This window comes from Sphaeramia orbicularis, chromosome 5, assembly GCF_902148855.1.
Source record: "Sphaeramia orbicularis chromosome 5, fSphaOr1.1, whole genome shotgun sequence".
NCBI lineage: Eukaryota > Metazoa > Chordata > Actinopteri > Kurtiformes > Apogonidae > Sphaeramia > Sphaeramia orbicularis.
The window spans coordinates 19,432,276-19,440,962 of record NC_043961.1 but is presented as its reverse complement, the minus strand read 5'-3'; the positions used below and the strand labels follow the sequence as shown (position 1 = coordinate 19,440,962).

At 40.9% G+C, this 8,687-nt stretch overlaps 1 protein-coding gene across 1 annotated transcript; it reads left to right on the top strand.

Moving 5' to 3' along the window:
• The first annotated feature begins 3,881 nt into the window (after positions 1-3,881).
• On the top strand, positions 3,882-8,305 carry elf3 (E74-like factor 3 (ets domain transcription factor, epithelial-specific)). Its single transcript, XM_030133419.1, has 9 exons — positions 3,882-4,040; positions 4,409-4,569; positions 5,303-5,536; positions 5,627-5,734; positions 5,821-5,958; positions 6,066-6,152; positions 6,406-6,525; positions 6,718-6,913; positions 7,145-8,305. The coding sequence occupies exons 2-9, from the start codon at positions 4,416-4,418 to the stop codon at positions 7,248-7,250; spliced, it is 1,143 nt and encodes a 380-aa protein (XP_029989279.1). The 5' UTR covers positions 3,882-4,040; positions 4,409-4,415; the 3' UTR covers positions 7,251-8,305.
• Positions 8,306-8,687: the final 382 nt, after the last annotated feature.

The window sequence follows — 8,687 nt, the reverse complement described above, 5'->3', positions numbered from 1 at the left end:
AGACAGAAACCCAGATCAGACAGAAACTGGACAAATGGAAACTGGTTATTATTATCTACTAGCGGCATTGTACCTGCACGATAGCGCCCTCTCGTGGCACAACAGCGGCATTGCACCCATATGCCCTCCCATGCTGCAACACGTGTCGGACAAAGCTGCGCCGGACGGACACCAGACACGGGGCGGGGCCGAAACGTGCATTAAATAGTAGGATATTATAAAACCAAGTGCCCTCTGTGTGCATGTATGTGTGTCTGTGGATTCACACAAAGTCTGTAAAGAGCTGACTGCTGCAGTTTGGCAGACCTACGTATTTTTTGGTCAAGGAACAGACTAGTAAAAACGGCAAGTTGATAGGACCAATATTTTGGGAGATATTAGTAATTTTGGAATACAGTAGCCTTGATATCATGTTGCTATACCCAGAATGTTTTAGCGGTGACTGCTGGAAAAATGCGGTACTGCATGCACGAATACACAACAGCATAAAAATTAACACATCAGAACCTGCGGACCACCACAGGTTAACGTGCTAGTTATTAGTAGTAGTAGTAACAGTAGTAGTAGTAGTACAAGCAGTAGTAGTAGTAGTAGTAGCAATAACAGTAGTAGTAGTAGTAGCAGTAGTAGTAGTAGTAGCAGTAGTAGTAGTAGTAGTAGTAGTACTAGCAGTAGCAGTAGTAGTAGCAGTAGCAGTAGCAGTAGTAGTAGCAGTAGTAGTAGTAGTAGTAGTAGTACTAGCAGTTGTAGTAGCAGTAGCAGTAACAGTAGTAGTAGTAGTACTAGCAGTAGCAGTAGTAGTAGTAGTAGTAGTACTAGCAGTAGCAGTAGTAGTAGTAGTACTAGCAGTAGCAGTAGCAGTAGTAGTAGTAGTAGTACTAGCAGTAGCAGTAGTAGTAGCAGTAGCAGTAGCAGTAGTAGTAGCAGTAGTAGTAGTAGTAGTAGTAGTACTAGCAGTTGTAGTAGCAGTAGCAGTAACAGTAGTAGTAGTAGTACTAGCAGTAGCAGTAGTAGTAGTAGTAGTAGTACTAGCAGTAGCAGTAGTAGTAGCAGTAGCAGTAGCAGTAGTAGCAGTAGTAGTAGTAGTACTAGCAGTAGTAGTAGTATCAGTCCATAACTGTCTAAATGTGTTTGGAAGGGGCTCTGACTCAGTTTTGTCTGCTGTTTTTCTGCTCAGGACTGGACCGACTTCACTGGTTTGTACAGAGATAATAATAATCCAGGCTGATTGCACCTGATGTTTTATCATCCCTTAGAGGTCTCAGGGTTCAGTTTATGCAAAATGACTTCCGTGAAATGCGCTGTGTGGCCGTTGCCAAGTTGAATATTAAAACCAGCTCTAAAGTCAATAGGCCAGTTTGCTTTGGCGTTGCTGTGGCCATTGTTTCGATGACCTGAAAGACGGCAACACGGCTGTTATCTAACGTGCACGTTGCACTGATACAAAGAACGAGCCCTAACCAAAACCCTGATAGAAGGAGCTGAGCATAACCCTAACCCTGAAACAAGGAACCAACATAACCCTAACAACCACAACCCTGATTCATAGAGCTATCTATAACCCTGACCCTGATACATATAGATAACTATAACCACAACCCTGATACAAGGAGCTAACCAGAACTCTAACCCTGATCCCTGATACATAGATAAACATAATCATAATGCTAACCTTCATTAGGGTTAGGGCTAACTCTATAACTCTAACTCTATAAAACACTGAGATGCTTCTGGTTGGCTAGGGTTAGGAGATTAGAGTTAGAGTTGGGGTTAGGGTGTAGACGTAGGAGGTTAGGGTTAGGGGGGTAGAGTTAGTTAGGGTTAGGGTTAACCCTAACTCTATAAAACACTCAGATGCCTCTGGTTGGTTTGATGGTGTTCACTCTAATGACATATGACATGCTGAAGTTAGGGTTAACCCTAACCCTGACAGCTGCTCTCAGTTAAACTAAGCTGTTATCAGTGATTATATTCACAACAGGAATGCTGTGTCCATCATATGCTACATTGTCACCCTCTGGTCATGTGATGCCTTCTGAATTTACAATATTTGTTATTGTCATTGTAACATGAAAAAAAAAAGTGCCATCCAGTTAAAGAAAAAAAAAACATTATAAGGGATCATATAAACAAAACCGTGGAATAAATATATAATAAAACATTTAAAGAAGACAAGCGCAAATGCACAAAGGTTCAAATTGGACTATCCCTGTACCTTAGATTAATGTGTTTGAATGTGAGCAGATGAAGAACATTTTCATTTTACAATGTTGTTTTGAAGGTTCAGTGCTTAAGATTTATGGATTTAGGATTTAACTGCCCTAACCCTAACTTATATAATAATATAAATAAGAACTGTTGTGTTTTTATTGCCTTAGAGAGTAGGACTTTTCTTCTGGTCAGGATGTGTAAAAAGGATTCATTTGATCTCTCTTTGGTCTTATTCAGTCTTTAACATTACAGGATTACAGAACACATTCATCTTCATGTTGGTCATTTATGCAATGTCACAATATTTATTTACATCATCTTATGGACACTGAACTTTGTGAACCTAGACCTGACCAAGTGAAGCGACCCCAAATCAGAACACTGTTGGCACTAGGCATGATGGGTAATTGCTTCATCTGCCTCTGTTGTCCCCCTGAGGGACCACCACTCTGGAACAACAAATACTGGCTCTACTGGCAGCTTTCACATTATCTTGGACACCACAGGAGAAGGCGGTCACTATTAACTTGGCTGCACAGTGCAACAGTAGATTCCACTCACAGCCACTAGATTCTCTGTCATAGGCTGCAGCAGTTTCTCTGGTGTGTGTGTTAAGGTTAGGGTTAGTGTTCCAGTCGTCTGTCGTTAGATTATAGCTCTGTTGCTTGATTGACAGGTGTGATTGACACCTCATTCAACATTCAGTTTTTCATAGACCACTTACCAAGTAACATTTACATTTATGCATTTGGCAGATGCTTTTTTCCAAAGCGACTTACAGGGGAGAACCAAAAATGTAAAAATAAATAAAAAATAAAATAAAATACAAGAATAGATTAAAAACATAAAGCGGCTGTACAACACAAACAAAGCCGTCAAATGATTGATTTATGCCATTGTTTCCTGTTTTACTGTCAAAATTCTATGTTTAACATGAGCTCAGCCTTAACCCCATCCTGTCCACATCCAGTCACCTGTGGTTGGTCCATCCAGTCCATACACACCAGTATGCAGGTGTATGTGGAGCCCCTTATACAGCAGGGCTCACCTTAGAACTGAACACACTTTGTTGTGCTGTGCATGGCTAATGCTTGTCTTTGGTTGAGTCTTCAACTAACCCTAACCCTAACGTTAACCCTAATGACCTGTGACATGCTGATGTTTTCAGAGTCTTCTCTAGACTTAGAGGCAGGCGCTAACAGCACCGTGAAGTTGTTTTTTTTAACCCTTTCCGTCCATCTGTCAGTGTCTGTCCACCCTATAGGCTCTGCTATTTTTAGACTGCAGAAGTCTGCTCATCCCATCCCATGGACACGTCATGGAAAAAAAAGGCCATATAGTTTATTGACAAAGAGACAAAAAGAGTTGAAAAATAATTTGTACTTTGGCTAAACAAAACACTTTTCAATATTTACAATATTACCAAAGAAAATGATTTTTTTTTATGTTGTGTTGTGTGTTATGCTCAGGTTATGTTGTGTGGATGAAGCGACATGTCACAGTATAATGTGTTTATAAGACGTCCGGTCCATATCCTTTATAGTCTTAGTGAGAATTGCAGGTCTTGTTTATCAAGTTCTCCGGAAAGCAGGGGAGGAGGTATTATGGGGGCGTGGCCAACTTCAGGTGGAATTCCCCTGAACTCACCTGAGCCCGCCCCCACCTGAGCTATAAAGAACAAGAAGTGGGAAGATTTATCAGCAGGTGCATGTTTGCTTCAGACACAGACGTGAAACAGAGGAAAGGACTGAGCAGAACACTGTGAACACTTGTGGACGGCTGTGGACTGTCTGTTCTTTGCATCACAGTTGGGCTCACATCATAATCAGGTAAATAATTATGTGATGTTCAGAGTGTTCCTGTGTAGGCGTGAACCTCTGGTTTATTTATGGTTCACAGATGTTAAAAATGTCAGATGTATTTATTTAGTCCTATATTGTTGTGTATATTAGAACTGGACCCATTCGGGTCAGGGTTACATTTGAGCAGTGTTTATTCTGCATTTGTACCTTTTCTATTTCATTCTGAAACCTTAAAGGTAACAACAGTTACTGTTTCAGTTTGCATCATTTATTTATTCATTTTTCATATTTTCTGTATTTTTAACCTTGAGCAGAAAGTAAAGGGAATGGTTTAAAAATGTGTGTGTGTTGTGGCCCATGGTGTTTATTTGTTGTGTGTTTTGTGTGTTTGTTAGTGCAGTCATGTCGTCGCTGTGCCTCAGCAGTGTCCTGACCCATGCAAACCTCACCATGTACCAAAACGGAGCTCCTGACGTCCTGCCCCCCCCTCCTGCTTCACTGCCCAGCATCAACAGCCTGCACATCAGCAACATGTCATACACGCCCAGCGCCAACGGTACACACTACTGGCTTATATTAGTACTATACGATATCTGTACTAGTACCATAGTACTACTACGTACACCATGAAGACCGCAGGTCACACGGCTGCAAAGCCTTTGTTCGGCCTGAGTTTCGTGGTCAGTTTCAGCTGAAGCCTAATCTCACAGTAAACATGATGACTTCAGACGGTGGGACCATTAGCTTACTGAACTTTGCTTTGACCTCTGTCAGAGTCTATTGGTTAATCATTAACCAGGCAGCCAATGTTTAACTCTACTTAACCATCAAATTGAAAACCATCATCCCCTCAGTATGAAAACAACTCAGGCTTTGTTTTCTGAGCGGTAGATAGTGCACATTAGTATCGTTTCCATCGTAGCTGAGCGATGGTACATTTAAGTGAAAATATCTGACCTTTAGGTTTATATATAAATTTTATAATACATTTCTGTTCCATTACAAATTATTTGTCAAGTTAGGGTTAACCACAAAAAAACATAATAACATTCTGTTTTCCTCAAATTTAGATTAAAACTAAATAGAATGCATAATATGAAAATGAACTAGTACATGTAGTTGAAGCCCAAAGTCACGTGATGTATGAACCCTAGGGTTATGGTTATGAACCCTTACCTTAACCCTAAGGCTCATCTGTGTACTGTTTCAAGGGTTAGGTTTAGGGTTATAAACCCTTACCCTAGCCCTAAGGCTCATCCGTGTACTGATTCCAGCCTTTGCCTTTTCAGCCCAGTGGTACCGAGACGTCAACCCACACTGCTGGACAGCAGACAATGTTCTGAAGTGGATCAGTGACAATGCTGACAGCATCAGCTTTGATGCCAGTACATTGAGCCTGGACTACTGCGCCATGGACGGCCCCGCCCTCTGCCAGATGAGCAGGGACGACATTACGGGGGTCTTCGGTCCACAACTGGGCCCCAACCTCCACCACAGTCTACAGGAACACAAGGCCAAATACGGTAAACAGAAACTAGACAATGAACCTGTGTGTTTCTCATCCATATTCCAGCGTTAACCCTCTGACCTGTCCTGGATCTTTGTTCTCTCAGAGCTGCAGAGTCTGTCTGGACCAGAGTTGAATGAGACCTGCAGGCTCCTGGACAACTTCCTGGACAACCTGAAGTTTCCTTTACTCAGCAGCATCGTCATTGGCCAAGGTTTGTCCTTTAGCACACATCTCATTCTATTTTAACATAAACAGTGTGTGAAAAACTAGAAAACCAACAGTGCTCCTCATCAACAGCTGAAGAAGTCATCCCCAAAAGAGAGTTGGACTATGGAGACGATTATGAGCTGAACAGCCTGACCATGGACACTCTGGCAGATGCAGAGTACCTGTCAGACAATCTGTCTGACAGTGAATACAGCTCCTCCTCTGGCAGTAAGTCCACCTCCACTATTCTGTATTTTACTGTTTGTCTCTTTTAACTCATTAAATGATTGATTTATTGAAAAAAATGAGACTCTAAACAAATGTTCTGTGGTTAGGTGGAATGTTTTCCTCCTCCAGCCTCGGCTCTCCAGAGTCTGGCAGCTGTGAATCTGATCCAGAGTTTCCCTACCCTCTGACTTCAAGTAAGTGTGTAGATATTTTACATCCACAGCACCAGGGTTAATATAATTAACTAAAGCTGGAAGTGGAAAAATAATTTGATTAACTGAAATAAAAACAAAACCTATGTACTAAAAATAAAAAAAAACGACTATAAAACCCAATAAGAACAACTAACACCAGATAATTCTTCAAAACAAAAACTAAAAACTTTGTGCATGTAGATCTGAAACTACACTGATGGTGAGTTTAAGGTTGTGTCTGTTTTGTTTCCAGAGGTCCACATCAAATCAGAGAAAGTTGAGTCTCGACTGAAGCGACCACGGGGTCGACCTCCAAAAACCAGCAGAGAATTCAGCAGCACCATCTACGACAGTCCCAAGAAGAGCAAACATGGTGAGGAGATGTTTGAGCATAGTGCTCACACCTGGACCACACACAGCGGGGTTACATGTGTAGTACAGATGAAATGCATCTGTTTCACATGTTTATTACTGTAGAAGTGCATCTGTTTTACATGTTTAGTAAAGTTGAAATGCAGCTCATGCACACACAGATAGTTTATTCTGCTCTGCTTCTGGTCCACAGCACCTCGTGGAACTCACCTGTGGGAGTTCATCAGGGACATTCTGATCCATCCAGAGAAGAACCAAGGCCTGATGAAGTGGGAAGACCGAAGGGAGGGGGTCTTCAAGTTCCTTAAGTCTGAGGCTGTGGCACAGATGTGGGGTCAGAAGAAGAAGAACAGCAGCATGACATATGAAAAGCTCAGCCGGGCCATGAGGTGAGATGGTTTAGCATCTTTAAACACTGATGATCAGGGTTAGGGTTTATCACTGGTTTGGGTTAAGATTAGAGTTAGGGTTTATCATGGGTTAAGGTTAGGGTTTATCATGTGACAGATGGGTCCGAGTCACTTGGATTGTAGATAGAAGTTCATTTGTTGTCAACATTAAATGAGGAGTTCATGATGAGAACCTTTTCATAACTTAAACCAAGTTTCCTGTGTTTTCAGGTACTATTATAAGAGGGAGATCCTGGAGCGAGTTGATGGGAGGAGGCTTGTTTACAAGTTTGGAAAGAACTCCAGTGGATGGAAGGTGGAGGAACTGGGCATGTGACTAACCCCACCCAACAATGGTCACGGACGGCTGAACAGAACCCTAACCCTAACCAGCCCATTGTACAAGTGTGTCAGGAACAGCAAATGGCCTGAATGGAAGGTCGCTGCCACAAAATGTTTAAGACACTAACTTCCTCTGTAGAGGAAGGTGTTACAGAAACTGTAAGCCAGTGTTTTTGGCTCTAGTAGGTTTTATGAACCAACATATGTTGTACTGGTCTTTTTTTTTTGTCTTTTTTCTACTGTACAGAGAATTATATCCAGTGTTTTCTGTTTGTTTGTTTGTTTTTTAAATTTTCTGCAGTGATGGAAGTTTAATACCATCTGAATTGTTGGCAAATAGGCATTAATATATTAATAACTGTATTAGGCCACTACAAACGTCTTCTTTTTTTTATTTTACTTTTTTTGCTGATGATTGCTGTCAAAGAGCTAATAACTGAGTTTTCCAAGCCTTAAAGTGACTTGGACTGAGTTTGGTATTGAGTGAACTCCATATGAAGGGAAGGGGAAGGAAGGAAGGAAGGAAGGAAGGAAGGAAGGAAGGAAGGAAGGAAGAAAGAAAGAAAGAAAGAAAGAAAGAAAGAAAGAAAGAAAGAAAGAAAGAGTCCACAGTAAGGATGTGTTGTTGGCCTGACTTCTTCTAAAGTGTGTTTACTATCCCTTTAAGTAGCGTCTAGTGTGAGACTGATTCAGCCATGTGCCTGTAAGTCTTATATATGTCACTGCATCCTGTAGAAATGATTTGCATGAATCAGTCATAAATGTGTTGTGTCCTGTTCATGCACTTATTTCAGTGTAATTCTTCCACTTCGCTGTCATCTTATGTACAATATGTGGAGTAAGTTTTATATCATTTATGGTATCTCTTAATGTATGACATATTGTTTTATGAAAATGCTTTTCTATAGAAATAAAATTTGACATTTGTTGAGCTGTTGTTTTTAGTTTTATTTGTGCTTTGTGGAACAGTCCTAAAAGGTGGAATATGTAAATATCAAAAATGATTGTAAGTAGGTTGTGACACATGAATAAAAATAGCAGTTATCAACATTTGTGTCTCATCAGTGAAAATCCGATAAAGACGTGGGACGACACATGCTGCTGCACCAATAAGATCCTAAACACCTCCATGAACCTTAACATCCTAAACACCTCCATGAACCTTAACATCCTAAACATCTTCATGAATGTTAACATCCTAAACACGTCCATGAACCTTCACTGAACAACACCTTGAGTTGACAATACTGAACCATAAATACATTTCCTATCTAGAAGTTTTGCATTGCTCTTCAGTACTGACCCAACTGAAGCATGGGAAGCATGACTAGTACCATATTGATGACTGTCACTGACCCTATTATATCAAACTAAAATACCAAAGCCTCCAAAAGGAAAACCAATCCTGACTGAGTTTTTCTAAGAAGAAACT